Source organism: Caretta caretta, chromosome 9, assembly GCF_965140235.1.
Source record: "Caretta caretta isolate rCarCar2 chromosome 9, rCarCar1.hap1, whole genome shotgun sequence".
Classification (NCBI taxonomy): Eukaryota; Metazoa; Chordata; order Testudines; family Cheloniidae; genus Caretta; species Caretta caretta.
In genome coordinates this window covers 47,156,275-47,176,967 of record NC_134214.1, presented here as the reverse complement: position 1 = coordinate 47,176,967, position 20,693 = coordinate 47,156,275, and the positions used below count along the sequence as shown (strand labels likewise).

The window sequence follows — 20,693 nt, the reverse complement described above, 5'->3', positions numbered from 1 at the left end:
CCTTTCCTGTTCTTATCTGGGTTTTGAAGTTTAAAGATGTTTTAATCAGTTGATTTATGAGCAAATATATACAAATCTAAAATGGCTGATAAGGAAAAATGGTCAAACTGTATACTGCTAGGAAACCACAGCAAAAGTAGTCTTGATTTTCAGCTAAAACAGCGTGTTGCTTTTTTTCCTTTACAGGGCTACTTCCAATTAAAAGCCAATCCTGGGGCTTGGGTTTTGAGACTCAGAAAGGGGAGGTCTGAGGACATCTATAGAATCTACAGGTGAGACTATATGGTATCTTTTTGTTTTTCTTCTTGTGAACATTTTGAACTGGACACACATAATATTGGTATCTATGGATCTAACAGTTCCTTTACAAATTGCAACTAATTGTTAAATGAAAATTGCATGCCATGCCAGACACACTATTTGTTCCATAAGATTAAATCAAATACATTCCCTTGTGATTGTGTATGAGTATGTTCACTTTTGTATTTATTGGATAGGTTTGTATGTTTTATGGTGTTACGGTTTAGTCAGGGAGGGAACTAGGCTGTTATGAAAAAGATCTTTCTGACAAGTGCTCATGAAGAAGAAATAGGAAACAAAATGGCCCCAGTTCTGTGGTGATGGTTACAAAACTAAATATTTTTTTTTTATTTCTAGCCATGATGGTACAGATTCTCCACCTGACGCCAGTGAAGTTATTGTTGTTCTCAACAACTTCAAGAGCAAAATTATTAAAGTGAAGGTGAGTTTGAAAACTGTACTGCAAGAGCTCCTCTTGAAGTAGGATGGTTGGTTTGAGGTCTTGGACAATGGCAGTGGGAACAAGGTGGTTGTTTTTTTTTTTGTTTTTTTTTTAAGAACTAATCATCCCTCCTATAAACTTACACCAGAGGCAGTGTGTGCAAAATAAAGCAGAAGCCTCAAGATACTTAGATTATGCATGCACTTTTTGGGAAAAGGGATGGCACTATACTGTTACTAAGCTGTTTATAACAACAGTTAGGTCTTATATGGCCTGATCCAAAAGCCTATTGAAATCAGTGAGAAAAACTCACTGAAGTAAATAGGACTCCCCCCATTGATTTCACTGGGCTGTGGATCAGGTCCCTAACAATGCATTTCATCCATAGACCTTAAAGCACTTTACAAAGAAATATAAATATCATTATCCCAGTTTTACAGAGGGGAAACAGAAGCACAGAGTGGTGAAGTGATTGTGTAAATTGAAGGGCAGGTCAATGGCAGAGTTTAGATTAAAATCCAGGACTCCAGACACCCAGTCTATAGTCTGTCTCTTGGAACATATTACCTATTTGATATTTGCATTGTTGGTATGAAGGTCCATCTCAAGACCTATGTCAACAGTACATTTAGTGGAGGGTTGGGGGAGGGTGTGTAATCTCATTCGTGGGGTCCATTTATCCTAGCTCCTGGGTTATAAATAGTAATAATAAATAGTTTAATTATTTATAAAACACTGTTCACTTCTAGCACACAGTGGAATAATATTAATATACAAGAGCACCATATCAATTATATAAGAAAAGTGAGCTGAATTATAAAACTGAAAAGGAAGCAATCGTGTGAATGTAAATTGGAAGAGAATTTTATCAATGAGGTGCTAAGTTTGGAAGAGTATCTGTGTGGTGCTAGCAGTATTATAGTAGCACTTACACTAAATACATTTAAGCCCTTTTTTATTGTCATGCATATAATTAGTGATTGTATGTGCAGAATGAGGGATTTGACATACGGTTGCTCTAACTTGCATGCAAATTAGCAACACAATTGTGCTCACTTTTTACAGGCTCAACTGAGAGCAAAATCTTAAAAATATATCCCTTAATCATGTTCAATATGCTTCCTCCTAGTAATGATTATATAACAAATAAATAGCCAGCCAGTAGTGTAACTACCATTATGGATATGTTTTTAACAACTGGTTATCATATACATTATTAAAGACCTGTGCTTATCTACCTTCTATCATCAGCCCTGTGGTTATCTGATGCTGTCTCTCCCTCAGAGAGCACACAGCAGATGGAAGTGTAGCTACAAAATGAAACCAGATTAATCCATTGGTGGTGATGGTTGCAGCATAGCCTTCTCCTCTCTTCCTCCCAAAATTTCTGTTTTGCATTTCTATTTGGTTCTGGTTTTTGGATGTGGCCTTCTCACCTATTAAATCTACCGTGATAAAGTTGCTTAGCTCTGGTGCTGCACTCCTAATGTCTTAGTGGACACTCTTTGGCCAATATGGAGAGTAGTGTTAAATTTTTCTCCAGTTTCCATCATCGAAGATGACGACAAAAATGCATTTTGATAAGTTTTAGCCTTCTAAAGTCAAAGGTCTTAAAGCCTCTGGAACTAGTTTGAATTTTGTGTTAAAATTCACTAGTGAAAAACACTAGTGGGTTATTGTCCCTTCTGATAAGTATCTTAATGTGGCCTAAGTTGTGTGCAGATGGACATTATTCAAATAAAAACATGGTGTGGTGATGACTGCTTAGTATTTTGTAGCTATTTTCTCAGCTATTAATAAAATTTGTTGGCTAACGCAGTGTTTACATTTGCAGGTTCAGAAGAAACTAGACATGATGAATGAAGATTTACTAAGTGATGGAACCAGTGAGAATGAGTCTGGATTTTGGGAGTCTCTTAAGTGGTAAAAATAGTTGTCTGTTCACTGACATCATGCAGTCTAGAGACTGAAAGATTGTCTGGTATTTTAATGATGGACCTAAAGAACCAATAATCTATAGCAATTCTGTTTATAAATGGTACTGGGTTTGAGGGTGTAATTTTTAAAACTACGCTATCAGTAATTCCTGGGAGTCCATTTTATTCAGCTATGCAGAACAAGATGGGCATTGCTTTGTAACTATGTTTTCCTTCTCCCTTCTGTAAAAGGTTACGGTGTGCCTTTCTTTGTGCCCTGGATCATTGTACATCTTCTAAAGGCCCCACATCACAGGCAGTCCCTTTAGGGCTGAAGAGGTCTCATTAACAGGACTCTTTTCAGAGCCCATCAATAATATAAATCAACTGGCAACACCAAGCATGCCTTCCCTCCCAGGTCTGAGCACATTGTGTCTGCAGCACACTCGACCCCTGCCAGACTGGGAAGTGAGAGATTTGGCCTGGGGGAAAAGCCCAGTTTTCTACATGACATTGTAGACAGGTATAAGTATTCTAATGAGGACTATATTTTTCCTGATTTTAGGGGATTTACAGGTGGGCAGAAGAATGATGAAGTGAAACAAGATAAAGATGACGTGATTAATATATTCTCTGTGGCTTCAGGACACCTGTATGAAAGATTCCTCCGGTTAGTCTAGAGACTCTAATTTTTGTTTCTCAGTTGGTAGATGTATTGCTATTGCTATCTACTTAAAAAAGTAGTTGGAAGCTTCAAATCTCCTTTTAAATAATAATCTGACCATTTCTGTTACATATGAATAGTTTGGGGCAGAGTTGTTAAACACTGGCTATTTCACTTGGCATATGTCTTCTTACTTAATAAGGGTAATATTGAAAAAAATGAAATCCAGTGGTAAAACTCCCATTAGATTCAAAGCAGTTGGAAGCTTTAGTGTATTTTATAAACGTTTCTGTTTATGCAGTTTACAGGAAGTGAACTGTTAAGGCAAGCTTTGTTTAGTAGTTCTCACTGAGCTGCAATATCATTGTAGGTTTTGCTCTGCTACACATCAATATTCATAGAACAAACCTTAAGGCAAAGATGAAAAAGTTGATTTTAAAAGCACAAGATATTTATTCTATGACTTTTATTTGTATTCTTATGCTATTTTGCTCTTTACAAATACCTAAATTAGATTTAAGCTGTTTATCTAATAGATAATAGGGCAGCTGATCACTGTCCTATTATTTGATTTACTGTATATTGGATTAGAGAACGACTCACTTTTTATATCCATGCATAAATTATTCAGTATTTTAAAAAATATATTTTGTACTTAGGTGTTTAAGCTGATTTTAATAGGCTGCAGCTGTATATTTTCTTTTTGGTGCATAATGGTCAGTAATCTGGCACAAATTGCATTCACTAGAATAATGTAGGAAAATAGCCATCTGTAATCTAACCATTACACTGAGCTTTCTGCAGAGCTGGGCTGTACGAACTTTGTCTTAGCAATAACGGTAGTGGTCTTTACAATTGGAGTTTTTCCTGTTGATTAAATGTACAAAAACGTTGTTCTTTTTTTGCTTTTGACAGTATAATGATGTTATCTGTGCTGAAACACACTGAGACTCCAGTGAAATTCTGGTTCTTGAAGAACTATTTGTCACCTACATTCAAGGTCTGTTACTAAATCTTTTACTAGGGGCACAAGTAAAAGTAAAAAATTTTTCTAAGGGTTATTTCATTTGTCATCTTACCTCATTTTTTTAAATATCTGTTCTTTGAACAGGTAGATGAGTCCCATACTAATCAACATGAAAAGCTATGTATAATCTATTGATATCTCTTTATTTTGACAAACAAGAAGCGTAGTTGCAGTCTTATTCTTCTGATTAAGAAGTTTTTGTCAGTGAAGATCAGTTTGACGGTGGGTTAACTTTGTAAAGGGGTATATAAGGAGGGAGTTGCACACAGTAGCAAATTGGAGTAAGAGAATTCTTCATATCTTTGTTTAGATTCCTTTGCTTCTATTGTTTGAACTGCTTTTCCTTGTGGTTTGCATGGCAATGTTCATGATAAAGGTGTGGCTGTTAAATAGAGGCTTCTTTTTAAATTGCATGAGGAAGGTGTGCCTGACCTGTGAGGTTGGGGGAAGGAGAGTGTTAATGACCGAGCAGAAAGAGACAAAGCCCAGAGACGGGCAATGCCAAGGATTAGAGGCATGGAAAAAGTTTCATATGAAGGAACACTAAAAATATTAGGACCTTTAATTTTTGAGAGGAGAATAATAGGTGGTATGAAAGATATTTATAAAATCAACAGGGCTATAAAGGAGGCCAGTTGTGCACACATACTAAACCAAGAACAAGGGGAATCAGAAGGCAGAAAATAAAAAACTAACGTATGGAAATACTTTTTTATGTAACACAATTAACCTGTGGCAACCATTTATAGAGGCAGAGTGTTTAGTAGGATTCAAAAAAGGATTACACATGTATATGAATAAGATGGGGAATACACATATATGACATATCAACCCTGATGCTTCAGGAGATGAGACAACCTTAAATGCCTAGGAAAAAACATTCTCCATGGGCATGTTAATGCATGACTCTATTAAAGTGATTTTACGCTTTCCTCTGATTTATCTGGCATTGGCTACTGTCAGAGACGTAACACTGGCCTTGGTGGGCCACGGGTCTGATCTGGTTTGGCAGTTCATTCTAAATGAAGAGTCTGTTTATACAGAAAGAAATCAACTAAGGGCTAGATTCTGTGACTTTACAGTCTGTGCTGCCTCTCAGCCCTCCTTGTTCCAGTGGGGAAGTAATGTGCTACCTTTGGCCAGCAGTACATTATTTCCCGCTCAGTGCAGACTCCACATCATGGATTTGTTGGACAAGTAACAATCTTGGCTGAACCAGCATCTTTTTCCTAAATTAGGATTGTTTTAGTATCATTAAGACGTCTGGTTACTTTTTCTTTTCTAATACACATTTTCAGAGGGTGCATTGTGACATCTTGGGAGCAATACAAAGTCAGTCAGCAAAATCATTTGTTAGCCTTTAATGGTATTAAAAACTAGGCATGAATGTGTGCCATTATATTGTTTGAGTACTAGGTTTATATTAAAATACAGCAGTCGCCGAAGTATTCGATTGCAATTATCAAATGAGTTAGAGGGGGATAGCAGGAGAAGATTTCTTAGGTTCTCTAGTCCCAATTCTCTGCTGATCCAGGATTATTCTCTAATGTACACTTATTAGAATTTTTTCAGGGCTTATATTCATTGTTCAAGAGTTGGGGCTTCTCCCACTTCACTTGGGGAAACTTGCACAGCCAAGTGGATCTTGTTGTTGGGAATCTTTTCCTGATGTTTATCTTACCTTTTTCCCTTTTAGGTTTATTCCAGTATTTCATATTAAACTCAAGTAATCTCTTCTTGTAAATCAAACCCTTCACCCCTGGATCTGTTATAAAATAGATCAGTGTCATAACTGTGGGGATTGAAGGGATCCTAAGATGTTTAGATGGATTTCAAAGACTACATTCTGACAGTTACACTTCTGATGTGTGACTGTCACACACAGTTGGGACCGCTTTATTTTTTATTTTTTTATTATTGTTTGCGATTACATTTACATTTGCTTAAAACAAAAAACCTATTTAGAAAAAAAAATTGTGCTTTACCCAAAGGCTGCAAAGTCTCTTGGGCCTTTTCTTCTTTTTAAAAATGGTCTTTTCTTCTACCTGGTTTTGCTATAATGGGACAAACCCAGAAATGCAGTCGAGATAAATAATTTTTCCCTCCCCAGGAGTTCATTCCATACATGGCAGAGAAATATAATTTCCAGTATGAGCTTGTCCAATACAAATGGCCCCGATGGCTTCACCAGCAAACAGAGAAACAGCGCATTATCTGGGGTTACAAGATCCTTTTTCTGGATGTGCTGTTCCCACTGGTGGTTGATAAATTCCTTTTTGTGGATGCTGATCAGGTAAGCTATCTGATGGCTTTGGGGTCACTGGCAGGAATTACAAGGTCAGCGTACGTGTAGTAAATGGAGTGAAATACAAAAACACCTATGTTAAAAGAACATTATGAAGGTTGCAAAGTAAAGCACTCAAAAGTTAGAAAATGTGGATATAACAAATAGAAAAGGATAGCACAAATCCTATCAGCAAGATAAGCAGCCATCACAGCACCCCAGGGGCCTACTTTTGTCAAGAGACAAAGTGGGTGAAATAATATCTTTTATTGGACCAACTTCTGTTGGTGGAAGGGACAAGCTTTCAGGCTTCACAGAGCGCTTCCTCATGTCTGGAGAAGGTAACGGGAGTGCCCAAACTAGATACAAGGTGGGACAGATTAAGCATAAGGGGTTCGCATCACTTAAAATGAAGTGGGCAATTAAGAGTTAATAGGCGGCAGGGTGTGGTACAAATTGTTGTAATGAGCCACAAACCCAGTGTCTTTGTTAAGTCAATGGTTTTTAGCAAACTTATGATTTTAAATTCCCAGACTCATCTGTTGAAAACGTTGTACAGGTTTCCTTTGAGGATGAGGACTGAGAGGTGAGATATAGTGTGATGGCTCTGGGTATGTGTACACTGCAATTAGACACCTGCGGCTGGCCTGGGCCAGCTGACTTGGGCTTGGACTTAAGAGGCTGTTTAATCGTGGTGTAGATGTTTGGACTCAGGCTGGCGCTCGCGCGCTCGTACCGTCCCATCTCTCAGGGTCTGACAGCCTAGGCTCCAGCCTGAGCCAGCTGCCATGGGTCAGACACAGGTTTTTAATTGCAGTGGAGACATACCCTAAGTCAAGTTATTTGTAGGTACCATGACCTAGATACCAGATTCTCCTTTTATAGCTTTAATTCTAATTACCGAGTCTATTTTGGATTCTTTATATCTTTGTTACTTGAACGATGATGTGCATTATCCTATTCTGATTTGTGTGGGGCAGGGACTTTATCTGCATCCACTAATACAATGTAGAATGCACCGATAATAAGTAACCTTTCTCTAAATGCTTATTCAGCTTTAACTATAGAGTCCTCACCCACACCTCAAAAATAACCCCCCACGCCAGCTTTCCGAAGTCTGTGTCCATGCTAAACAAAATACATTTCCATTTCCCTTTGCTAGATTGTGCGCACAGACCTCAAAGAGTTAAGAGACTTCAATTTGGATGGTGCACCATATGGCTATACTCCATTCTGTGAAAGCCGTAAAGAGATGGATGGCTACAGGTTCTGGAAGTCAGGATACTGGGCAAGTCACTTGGCTGGAAGAAAATATCACATCAGGTATTGAAGAATTCAGTTTTACCAGATAGACTGTAGGGCTCGTTTGGTTTTTAAAGAAGAAAAAAAAAAAAAGCAACTTGTGAAAAACTTGAAACAATACTTGCCATTGTTGCTAGCAAACTTTGGTTGAAGTGCATGTGTATACAACGAAATCAATGTCTGCTGTGTGTTTGGAGGGTTTGCTCAATGCTTTCTTTTTCTGGGCTCCATCATCTAAGCTTGGGCAGCCTCTGAATTTCCACTTGACATATTAGGCTAGAGCATTTGCTATAGCTTTTACAGATTAACTGAACGGATGTTAGTTGCCAGTAGATATATCTGGGTTAAATTTTGAAGGTAATGGGAAAAAATGGATAATGAGACAGCAATACGAGGATATTGTTTTTGAAGAATCCTTGAATTTATACATCACAACCTAGTTTTGTCTGGGAGGGTCCAAGATTACATGCTTTTTGAATTTTGTAAATGAATACATCAATCAGGCTTCATGTTATTAACAACCTGTTATTTGTGTTTAGTGCTCTATATGTTGTGGATCTGAAAAAGTTTAGGAAGATAGCTGCTGGAGACCGGCTCAGAGGACAATATCAAGGGCTGAGTCAAGATCCTAACAGTCTTTCCAACCTTGATCAGGTGTGTGTACTTTGGTTTTTAGTTTTTGCAGTTAGATGCTAGCTTTCAGATACTTAAGACTCTCTTGTCTTTAAATTCCTATCAAGGTCATATACCTTTTCTTCTTAAGGCAGCTCTGTTTAAAGATTGCACTTTAATCTGATGCTTAATTCAGAGATTTCTTCATTGGCTTAAAACTATCATGTGTTAGGCAATGTTGTTCTGAAGCCTTGAACCAGTCCCATGCCTCTACTTGGCTTCATCAGACACAGTGACAACTTTCAAGAGCAATAATGACTGTTACCGTTAATGCTGCAGCATATACAGTACATTGGATTCTGAGTTCTATAGAAGTTAGATGTGAGGTGAGTTCAAGGCAGAATACTATTTTAGCTTTACATGCGTTTTTCTTCTGGTCCGTTATGTTTAATCTTTAACATTATTTTCATTGACTATTAGCTTTTCAGTATTTGGTAGAGATTTTAGTAAGGTTTCAAAAAAATGAAACCAAGCCTCATGAAATGGCATTGTGGAAGGTTCCCCAATAGGAACACTGTAGTCATTCTGTATTGAGTGTTTTAGTTCTTCAGAGACTGCGTTGATTCTTAAAACTTTGGTTTCCCACTGAAGTCCTACATTACCAAAAAAAACACCAAACAATCACGCAATCATGAAATTCAAGTTTCCTTACTGCCTTGCAGATGGCTCTCAGTACAAGTTTAAGACACATCTCTGGGTGCGACAATTATCTCAGTGTCTGTTCACTCCTTGGCCTCTCAGTTGATACAGTCAACAAAACAATACCAAGTGTTATGGAGGCTTCTTTGGTATGGACGTCTTTCTCTTAGGAAGTGTCCTGAGACCACCATTCAATTCATTTTATAAGACAATGAGAAGTTTTTAGATCGTAATGTTTGGTTACTACTAGCATTGACCAGATTGGAATTAGGGTTGTGGAGGTGAAAGTCTCTCTAACCCATTACCAATTTCTTGAGCTTTCCAGTCTGCCCTGGGTTTTCCTAGTTATAGGCCAAAGAAAGCTTTATGTATATTCAAATACTCATCTTTATTTATAATGTGCCATGTGCTAAACTGCATGTATGTTAGTGCATTGACTTTATGTATCTGAACTTTATACAATACAGTAACTCCTCACTTAGTCGTCCGAGTTAAAGTTGTTGCGTTATTATGTTGCTGATCAATTAGGGAACATTCTCGTTTAAAGTTGAGCAATGCTCCCTTAAGATTGTTTGGCAGCTGCCTGCTTTATCCACTGCCTGCAGAAAGAGCAGCCCGTTGGAGCTAGCTGGTGGGAGCTTTGCACCAGGGTGGACCAGCAGCCCCCCATCAGCTCCCCGCTCTCCTAAGTTCCCTGTGTGGGCTGTCAATTGCCAGGCAGTTCAGCTGTCCCTCCCCCCTGCCTTGGAGCTGCTCCGGGGAGCCTCCCACTTCCTGTGTGGGTGGGGAGGGAGAATAAGGGTGCTAATGTCAGGGTGCCCCCTTCCCCCCACTCCTGTCCCCCACTACTTTACCCCATTTCCACAGAGCAGGGGGTGGACGTGAAAGGGCTCATGATGGAGGGAGCTTGCTGGCAGCAGCTGCTGTCTCAACTTCCTGATCTACTTAAAAAGGCAGTGTGATTTGAGTGGGGTCAGCATACTTAAAAGGGCAATGTTTGTGTCTCTCTCTCTCTCACACATGGTGTGTCTCTGTCTCTCTCTTCCATGCTGTCTCCCCTCCCTCCATTACTGCTGCCTTGTAGAGTGTGAGGCTACATTAACAACAATGTGTTAACTCTTGAGGGCTCAGCTCAGTGCTAATTCATCATTTAGCAGTAAAGCATTCTCTGGGAAATATCTCACCTTCTGACATCACCACCTCAACCAAGCTTCACAATTATCATTGTTGTGTATAGTATTATTATATATAAAATATAGTCTTTTATCTGGCAAAAAGTTTTCCCCTAGCACCTAATCCCTCCCTATTTACATTAATTCTTATGGGGAAATTAAGCGAAACAATGTTAAGTGAAATTAAGTGAAACAATGAAAAGTAGCATTTTTCAGGAACATAACTACAATGTTAGGCGAGGAGTTACTGTATTAGAATAATCTTGTGTGTAAGTTACCAATGTTTCCATTAGTGTTACTAGTCAGTGGGACTGTTGGACAGAGTATTTGTGCTGTTATAGTGCCATGGGACCATTGCTCTGTCTTCTAAACAACTGTACAAGCACCAAGAGGCATCTATTGTTAATATCTCTTAAGAAAATAGCCATTTGAGCTAGTCTAGTGCACCAATGAGCATTTAATAGTTGGATTTATATCCCGTTATCAGATGGAGTTAAAACCTCACATATGCTGACTTCACAAAACAATAAGTGAACTGAAATTTAATTTTGAATACTGAACTCTAAAATTGGTAACTGTTTGTTGAAACAGTCTGGGGTTCTGGTGTTCTCTAGAGAATCTAACTTTTATAGATTTTGTTTAGGCAATGTTATCATTCATCTTTCACTCACTGGAAAACCCCTGTTTTTTTTCTTGGGTGTAAAGTACATTCTGCTCTACAGGTTAGGATTTCTCAGAGGGCATCCCTTGGTAATTCTAAAGGTAAATGATTTTTTCCTCTTGCTGTTGTAGATACCACTAATACATTTTGTCCTTCAAACAGGATTTGCCCAACAACATGATCCATCAGGTACCCATTAAATCACTACCCCAGGAGTGGCTTTGGTGTGAAACATGGTGTGATGATTCTTCAAAGAAGAGAGCAAAAACTATTGATCTGGTAAGGTCATTATAGCTCATAAGTAGATTTAAATTGGTTTACACATTTGTTGTGTAATAGAGCTATTAGCATTACCCTTTGGTAACTGATCAAAAAGTAGAAATCGCTTGGGCTGATGTATTCACCTTTCACAAAAATGTATTGGTTGCATCCCTGAGTCACACACAGCAGGGAGAGGGGCCTTTCCGCAGTTGAACTGAGTACGTGCCCCCTCTCTTCCCACCTTCTTTCCATAGACCTGTTGGGCCAGGCTAAATTTAACCTGAGGATTGTGGGCGGAGGCGGTGAATCAAAGCTTTCCTTCTCCTAGGTAGGCTTCCCTCCCGGACGGAAGAGTCCCATCTCCCCTGAGCTGTCTGGTTATTTTTAAAGGGTGCCAGATACCCACTTGTCAAGGCTGATTCCCCACTCCGGCACTTCAAGTGCAGAAGGTGGGGGCCCGCAAGGATTTTTAAAAATTAATATTTGCCATTCCAGGCTTGTATTAAACTCCCAAGGTTACAGCTTTTTTCTGACCTTAGCTTGGTAAACGCTGCCACCACCCAAATGCAAAATCCCTTTTTGAAACCAGAAAGGCGCACTTGGGAATTCCTTCCTGTAGGGTACCCACAAGCCCTTTCAACCCCCATCTGGGGAAGAGCTGAGAAAAAAACTCAAAGGAAATCTGCTGTTGCCCACCAGCTAATTTAACAACATATGCACAAACCTCTTAGGACACCAAAAATCCAATCCTGTTCTTAAAACAAAAAAGAAAGAAAGAAAATACATCTGGAACTTAGGCTTTTGCTAGATTTTCAAAGAGCAATTCCAAAAATTAAGCACCCAAAATAGCTTTCTTGGGAGTTCAGATTAAAGATTACAAGCAAACAAAAGCATCTGGTGTTAGTACAGAGGAGTCCACTAGCCATAAGAAATAAACAAATAAACCTAATTGCATCTTTCTAAACATTCCTGATCTACTTACACATTTGGGGGTTCCAAATAAGTAGTTCTAGGTATGATCTGATGATCTATGATCATACCTGGTTTAAAGCTTCTCATAGCATGATTGCTCTCTGTTCCCCTCTTTCCCGGAGAGCCACAACACAGAGACAAAGGGAAGTTTTTTCCCAATTTTAAAAAGTTCTAACCCTCCCATTGGTACTTTTGGTCAGGTGCCTACTCCTTTCCTTTTACCTGCGGGCTTGTTAACCCTTTACAGGTAAAGCAAGTAGAGAACAGCCACCAAGAGGGACTTTATAGCTGGCTGGGTGTCCATAAAAGGGTGCGATCTCCCCTCCCTCCCCCCCATTTATCACACCATCTTTTGGTAAAAACACCTCTGCCACGTGAAGGCAAGTGATGGGAAGTTTGACTGCCAGAGGCTATCAGATAGTGGCCATTTCTAGACATTTTATAGATGTTGGGAGCTCATCCCTGGCCATAACAGCCTTTTAGGGAGGTCCTATGGGTATCTGAGCACTAAAAAGAGTTACACAAAAGAACAGATTTTGAAATGAAACCATTAGGATGGAAGTCAGTCTGTGATGTGACTGACAAAATCCAAGAAGCGCTACTTCAGACACAGGTAGAAGATTAATGAAGCTATGGTGGGAGAAGCCAGTAAGAAAGAGACCCCAAGGAAAACCGAGGAAGTGATGGATTGCATCATAGAGGGCAAATAGGTGGATTATAGTGCTGTCTTGAACAGGTGAAGATGAACAGAGAGCTTGCATGACGAACTGACCCCAGAAGATGGAGATGATAGCACTTCCCAACCTCCCAGGGGTGTTGTGTGAGGCTGGCAAATACTATGGCGATGAGGGCCATATATGTACCTTACATAGATTCTCCATGTCTTCCGAACCAGCAGTTTTGTCTTTTTGCATTTTGCAAGCATTCATTTGCTTCTTCCTCCTGTATTGGCTAACCACAGCAGCAATTTTAGCATGAGTTGGGAATAGACTTTAACCTGTACTCCCTCCAGCAACTATGAGAGATGCTGCAGCAAGAAGGGCTTTCCTTTCAGTTGGTCATTGATGATAGTGAAATTAAAACTACTCTAATTCAGTAGAAAGTGTTCCCCATATTCAGTTTTCTTTTAAGGTCAGGCAAATTTGAAGCTTGAAAATACTTACGTGAACACAGACTTATCTTTTCTGCATGTATGCAAAGGTCATCTGTCTCAAAAATGAATTGGTTTCATTTGCAGTGTAATAATCCAATGACCAAAGAGCCCAAGCTTCAAGCAGCTGTGCGCATTGTCCCAGAGTGGCAGGACTATGATCAAGAAATTAAACAGCTACACAGTCGTTTCCAGAAAGAGAAAGAATCAGGAACCCTTACTACAACAGATGGGATGAAACAGCAAAACAGAAAAGGTAAATTGTATAGTCTCCCATTTAGAAAAATGGCTTTATTGAAACTAAAAGTTTGCTGCCCTCACAGTGCATATACATAGTGTGTAATGGTATTCTGGTGAATTTCTTTCCAGCTGTTGGAAAATAGTTCATGCTTGACCATTTTAATGCAAATGTATGTCCTCGTACCATGCAGAAGATAACTGTCACTGTATGCTGGCGTGACTGTCTTTTTATTTGGGTTTAGTGGAAGAGTCCACTGTAGATGAGAAGAGTTGTTTATTGGCCCATTCCTTGACAAATGCCTTAACAGAATCCAGGCTAAACAAAGTGCCTCGCAGTTCTGTGAATTGAACAGAATGGGAATTTTTCAGAAGTTGAATATCATCCTTACTACGGGGAAATGTTTGGCTGAACACAGACTTCAGTGTACCATTGCATAGTCTCAGTTTTCAGCAGTTGGTGCACTTGCACCAGTGTAGACAATGGCTTAAGCGCTCATGTAGGCAGAACTAAACCGTTTTCAACACTGTCAAGAAGGCCTTCATCACTCTCCATTTTAACTAAATTATTTGTGAAGCCTATCTGCAATACATGTCTGTACATGCTTTGGAATGTATTTTGAATAGTGGTAATATATAGTTTATATAGTACATTTCTAGTCATCATTAGCACTTTGCAAATATTAGTTAAGAAATGTACTTGAGAGCAGATTTAAAATTTGGGCATCGTTTTGACCACAAAAACAAGAGCATATATGAAGAGAATGGTTTGGTGGGGATTCATGAACAGAAGGACAGATCTTAAGGCTGGGTGAAGGTTCATAAATTTGGGCCTGCCTCTTAATTTTTCAACAATTGAAGAAAAATGTAATTCAAACAAAGGTCAAGAGGATTACTGTGTACAGACTGTCCTTTCAATTCACAAGGGATTCATGTCTATAATTCTGTTCTGAGAGAACAATCCGGGGGCTTGTAAAGCCAGTTTCACACAAACACACACAGTTCAAACCCAACCTGGAAATGTGATTTTCATCCTATTTTTTTTCTTTTCCACAGATCTAGGTGCACACGTGGAATTATGATCCTTGGGGGAAAATGAAGTTAGACTGATTCCATAGACCATTTTTATATCAAATGCTAGTTTTTTTTCCAGTATGTCTTCAGAACTGCTGAATAATTGAATGGGATGATGATGTATGCGTGTTTTACTTGCCTTTGGGTTGATTTCTGCATATGAAATAGGATCAAGGTTACTGTTTTTGCACCTGTGTGGGGAGATGAAAGTGCTCACTCAGAGTGTAGAATTTCAGTAACAGAAGTTCGAAGTACATTGAAAAGCAACAGGTCTGTTCATCTAGCTGTTGCCACATACAACCAATGCTGGCCATGATTCTGTTAGCCACAGATATCTTACTCAAGAGCACATGGAAAATGCATACTCAGTGAGCGGTGGGACAGCAATAGCATGAGTCCTTACCTCAAATGAGTGTTTTGAGATGGAGCTAGTTTTTCCAGGCTACGCTATGCTTGGAACCATGCCTTGAACTGGTCTAATGTTGGAACTGCAATTTTCAGATGGTCCATCATCTACAAGGCTCTGTTCATTATGCCACTGATTCTGTTACAGAACAGCAGTTTCATTATTTAAATTGAGACAGCATCTGTTTCCTCACTTTTGAAGAGTTCGTTCAGTGCAAAGCTACCCACACCACTTAAAAGCAAACATTCACTTGCAGCTGTATATGCTAACAAGGTTAACAATACTTTGCAACTGATAAACAATCAGGATTTTTTTTTCTGACTTGCCCTTTCCTCCTAAATTTATTTAAAAGTGCCCTGTTTCTCCTTCTACACTCTTCAAAGTTTTTAAACAAATCTGTAGGGCATTAATACTGCTGTGGTTCATTGTTTTATAAATGTTTTTGCTGTTTATGAAAATCTGTGGAAGTTTTTGATCATGTAAATTTCATTTTTCTTCCAACACAAGCTGTCACATCAATAAAACCTTAGAGTTCTTAGGGCTTTGTGTTAGTCCTCACATTCAACACTCTCTTTCCTTTGATCTTCTTGGTCCTCCTTACTGTGGAACACAATAATGGTTTCCTTGTTTGCACACATTTTTTAGTTGCTTTGATGCAATAAGTCTAATTTAAGTGCGCAGTACAGAAAACATTTTTCTCCGAGTAACTGCATCTTTTGAGGATTAGTGTCCTTAGTTTCTTCAGCTGTAAATTTTCTAATATCTCTTTCAGGTATTAATTTTAAAACAAGCCATGGCAGTAGTTCTGCCGCAAGAGCACACTTATAAAGTCAATAACTGTCTACTCAGGTACAGTGTGTGTACATTTTACCACTGCAGGTAATTGTGAAATATATTATCAAAACAGAAGTTCCTTTAAGAGAATGTTGGTAAGATAAATTGAGCAATTTGGTTTGTAATGAGATAGCACTATACCTTTATCCAGAACACCGTGGAGATGGAAATCCAAGCCCTTCATCCAAGATGAAGAAAAGTCTCCATATTTTATATTTCAACAGCATTGAAAGAGCTAGGTCTCCCTTTTCAAAAATATGCCTTTTGTGAGCGCCTGTAGATACAGCAATTGTCTATGGTGTGTGTTTTTGGTTTTGTTTTATTTTTTTAAGAAACAGGCCTCTAGCAATTCTGGCCAAGATGATGGGTTTCTGTGTTTAGCTTTCAGTGTTTTCTTTTTAAAGGTGTATATAATATAAGCCTACTCCAAATGTCAATATCTGAGGTAGGTAATTCTCTGAAATCCGCTTTGAAGTAGAAAGTGGCTCAGATAACCCTAAATTTGTGTATAGAACTCAATGTAGTATCTTGTGACTGAAGGGACAGATTTATTTTTGGAGGGAAGAGGTTTTTAGTTTTTGCTTACTTTTAAAAAAAAGTATCCATTTTTCCCCACCCCTGATTCATTTTGAACACCACCTCCTGCATCCTATCCAACTTTAGAACCAGGGAAGTTGTTCATAGCATTCTCCTGAGTGCTGGACAGAAGGGAAAATGGCTCCCTATGTCCCCTTTCCATCTGCACACAGCAGGATTCAGCCCTAAGGGCTGTTGCATTGTACAAGTGGGATTGAGTTTTATATACATTAAATTTAAGGATGTAAAAATTAGTGTAACTCCCTTGAGCCCTTTGTATCCCAGTACTTACACATACCCAGAGTGCCTCAGCCTACTACTAATTGATACAATGTGTGTTGCTTACATGGCAGACAGTTATATTGCACAGGCACTTTTAGGAGATCTCAATCCCCCAAGTGGCAGCTTAGCACTAGTACAATAGAGGCAATGCCTCTCTCGTGATCAAAGCCATGCTCTGCAGGTGAGTGGGAGAGGGTTTCATCAACCAGAGATTCAGTTCAAATTCCATCATGTCTGCATAACACAGCATATGTTCATATTATCTATCCAGCAGCTCTTAATGCACTACTCAGATACTTAAATTATCATTGTCAGAGCTATAGTAATCAAGGCTGGAAAATGAGATGGTTTTTAAACTCATTCCAGTGTAAATTTAATCTAGTTTTATACATTATGACTTTCTTTCTTCCACTAAAAAGATCAGAAGCCCAAGTACCACAGGTGCTAATAGGACCCTCCAGCAGCTTAAAACTAAGATTCTTTCCCAGGATTCTGAACAGAATGCAACCATGTATGCAAACTTCAAATTTTTGCTTGTTACAAGGATTACCCAGTTTCAGCTACTGACACTTCATGACACTAAATATACACAGTGACTGGGACAGAAGAAGAGAGATTTAGTCCACCATTTTAAAAAAATATATATATATCTATCCAAGCTTCCAAGGAGGGAAATAAGAGAGCACACATTCTGTAAATGACTGTTGTCCATGCTGCACAAATTCTATGAATGTAATCAGAGGCTTGAGGGTAAATGATAAAAGAAATGTAGTCCAGTATGTGGGTCTGTTTGGGTGCAGGTACTGGTAATGAAGTCTTGTTCACAGTCAAGCTGGGTATTTATTTTTGAACCACTCACTCTTCAGTTACAGACTTGAGCTGTCCATTGTTTTTTGAAGTGAGTGCCCTAGGAGGAGCATGATTTGAAGACAAAAACAGTAAATTCTTGAAATACTTATAGTTAATGAGGTGTGAAGTATAAAATTGCTATATAAATCAACTTGAATTTAGTAACTTGGAAAGCTATTAAATTGGCCAAAGCTATTGAGATAGTTTTACATTCTTTCTGCTTGATAAAGATTATTCTCTTCCATGCAACTAAATCTGGGTCTGATTTAGAGGAAAAACTTTGTCAGTCACCTGGAAGCAAGTCATAATCAGGAATGAGCTGACTGAGAAACTACTCTTACTATGAGAGAGTCTGCAATTCTTTTGCAGTACATTTCAAAAGTTCTGTACCTATTCTGATAGTCACAATACATGAAGTATGTGTGCCAGCCACAGTCTGAATATGAAATTCTCCAGCTATATTTAGAATACAACCCTGCCTCTCTCTCTAACTATAGTTGTTGCAGGTGAGACAAAGTAGAGCAAAGTATTCACCTTCTCTCAGAACTACAAGAAGCAGTCCCATCAGAGAATATTGTTATTTTGCAAAAAGTTGCATCCAGGGAACAAGTCTTACCCTCTGAACTCCTACAACAGAATCTTAATTTTACTTAAGTAGAGCTGTTTCTGAGCCAATTGGCTGGGACTGTACTCCAGGGATAATTGTGACATGTTGCTAAAATGTGATTGAAGCTGGTATCAAATTCTGGGTCCCCGTGCTGCGAAGGGCACAAAAAAAGCCACTATGCCGTTCCAAATACTTTAAGTAAAGCAAGCCTCTAAAACACAATTGTGATGTTTATTTCTATGACTATTGCCCTATGGACATCAGTGAGAAATGGGTTACAGTTTTCTTTCAAAGGAAGCTTCAACTACCCTTCTATTCCAAAATAAAAAAATAGAAATGGTGGAGAAGTGTAAAATAAATTCTTGACGAGCTTTGTACTCAGCTACTGGGACTTGGGGGAAGCGTGAGAAAGGACATTGACAAAGGAAAGAATCCATCAAAGATTTTAAGAAACCTAGATACCTTTTCCCATATTCAATTCCCTGTAATCCTGTTCAACACCATGCAGAGTAAAGATGCTGATACTTATTGATGTGAGTGTGGGAGTTTTAAATGTCACCTGAACTGAAATTACAATGACTTTCCCAGTACTGTGATTAAAAAAAAATCTGTTCAACACAATAAATGTTTTTCCTCTCTTCTGTAATAACTGGTCTGTTATGTCAGATCTCCCTGTTTCTTGAGTTCATTAATAGGGCTACTGAAATACATATATGTACTGCTTGTTTAAGTCACTTATTTTGGTTTTCATATTTGTGTTGTGGAAAATATTTGGTAATTTTTAGAGGCTTCTAAACTGTAATGGCTATAACTGCCGGCTCATCCAAGCCTAAGCAGTTGAAGTCAAGGAGCCTGGCTTTACACATTTTTATATCTATTTAGTTGCTTAAAGTTAGACGCCTATATAAGTAGTCTGACTATTCCTCCAGAAGATGCTGAGCATCCACAACTGTCATTAACTTCCAAAGGATTGCTCGGTGCTCATCTTTGAAAAATTAGACCATTTATTTAGATGCCTACAAACAGATTTGGAAGACTAACTTTAGGCACCTCAGTTTGAAAATTTTGGCCATATATTATATACACCATGATTGATTGTGTATGCACAACAGAGCTCTGTGCACTACTTTATATTAACACACCAAACATTCAGAATTTATTTTATTGTCTAAGGTAACTGGCAGGCAGATCTTGATTACAAGTGACCCCCCTCTCTCTCTCTATATATATATATATATTTTAAAGGTCATATATGTGTGATTTAAACCAGCAGACAGCTGTTTAATAGAACAGTGAGTGCAGCACCTACATGGGTATGAGTAACTGAATGCATTCAGTGCCAGAAAGTGCACAATTGCAAAAGGAATTTCCAGCAAGGCCTCCCGCTCCCATCAATAATCAGAGCCAACCCTTCCATTAGAGGGTTTCTCTGTGTACTTCATATTAATATGGGAGTGTCCACATTAATCATGGGCAGGGAAGCAGTGAAAGGTGTAATGGACCATCACCTGGAGTCATGTTTTGATGTCTCATGGCACGAAATAAATACAACTGCAGCACAAGCCTGTCATAGACTCAAAAGGTCAGTTTGACAATGCAGCTCATACTACATCTTGATACCTCTTGGCTGAAATTCTGCTCAGTTACACTGCTGTAAGCTTGGAGTAACACCAGAGGATTTGGATTACTCTCATTTCTCTGTAACATCTCTCACTCTTGAGGTCAGCTGCCATGAATTCAGTCTACAGTCCTGGGGATCTTTCTGGGGTGCTGGAACAATTTGTATAGTTGGGATGCTGAGAGCCATTGAACCAAACTGTAAACCCTGTTATGTAATGGAATCCACTTCCAGCCAAGGGGTGCAGCAGCCCCTGTGGGTTCTTTTGAACTCTGCAATGCTATTAGATGGAAAAATAGATCACCTTCCATCCACACCTGCCTATAACATTGCATCCTTTGCTAGCCACAGTATTCACAACTTGTAAGTTTTGGAATTTATAAACACAGTTATATTTAGGAACAAAGCCACACATTCTGAAAAAGCTACAACGAGTACCAAAATCTGACTAGTTATTCATAACACAGGTTGCCATGAACATATCATTTCTCTGCTCCTCATAATTAGCCCAGGTTAAGCACTTTCTTCGGATATTCCAGGCCCTCCATAGTATTAGGCCTTTGATATGAGAGAAGTTCCATCTATCTCCATGATTATGACTTCCCTTGATAGTTATGTACAATATGAAAGTAACATTAAAACAAAAACAACGAGCTGGCATATTAAAGACTAACAGATTTGTTTGGGCATAAGCTTTTGTGGGTAAAAAACCCACTTCTTCAGATGCATAGAGTGAAAATTACAGATA

The 20,693-nt window shown here is 38.7% G+C and overlaps 1 protein-coding gene across 4 annotated transcripts in view; it reads left to right on the top strand.

Annotated features, from left to right (window-relative positions):
- UGGT1 (UDP-glucose glycoprotein glucosyltransferase 1) overlaps nucleotides 1–18,976 on the top strand; it is a 94,921-nt gene extending 75,945 nt beyond the window's left edge. For all 4 annotated transcript variants that reach the window (XM_048865192.2, XM_048865194.2, XM_075132244.1 and 1 more), the window contains 11 exons: nucleotides 187–272; nucleotides 658–742; nucleotides 2,577–2,665; nucleotides 3,224–3,328; nucleotides 4,238–4,322; nucleotides 6,460–6,642; nucleotides 7,796–7,956; nucleotides 8,475–8,589; nucleotides 11,242–11,358; nucleotides 13,550–13,718; nucleotides 14,756–18,976. In XM_048865192.2, the coding sequence (XP_048721149.2) occupies nucleotides 187–272; nucleotides 658–742; nucleotides 2,577–2,665; nucleotides 3,224–3,328; nucleotides 4,238–4,322; nucleotides 6,460–6,642; nucleotides 7,796–7,956; nucleotides 8,475–8,589; nucleotides 11,242–11,358; nucleotides 13,550–13,718; nucleotides 14,756–14,781 (1,221 nt within the window). In that variant the 3' untranslated portion in view covers nucleotides 14,782–18,976. The remainder of the gene's footprint in view (nucleotides 1–186; nucleotides 273–657; nucleotides 743–2,576; nucleotides 2,666–3,223; nucleotides 3,329–4,237; nucleotides 4,323–6,459; nucleotides 6,643–7,795; nucleotides 7,957–8,474; nucleotides 8,590–11,241; nucleotides 11,359–13,549; nucleotides 13,719–14,755) is intronic.
- The last annotated feature ends 1,717 nt before the right edge of the window (nucleotides 18,977–20,693 follow it).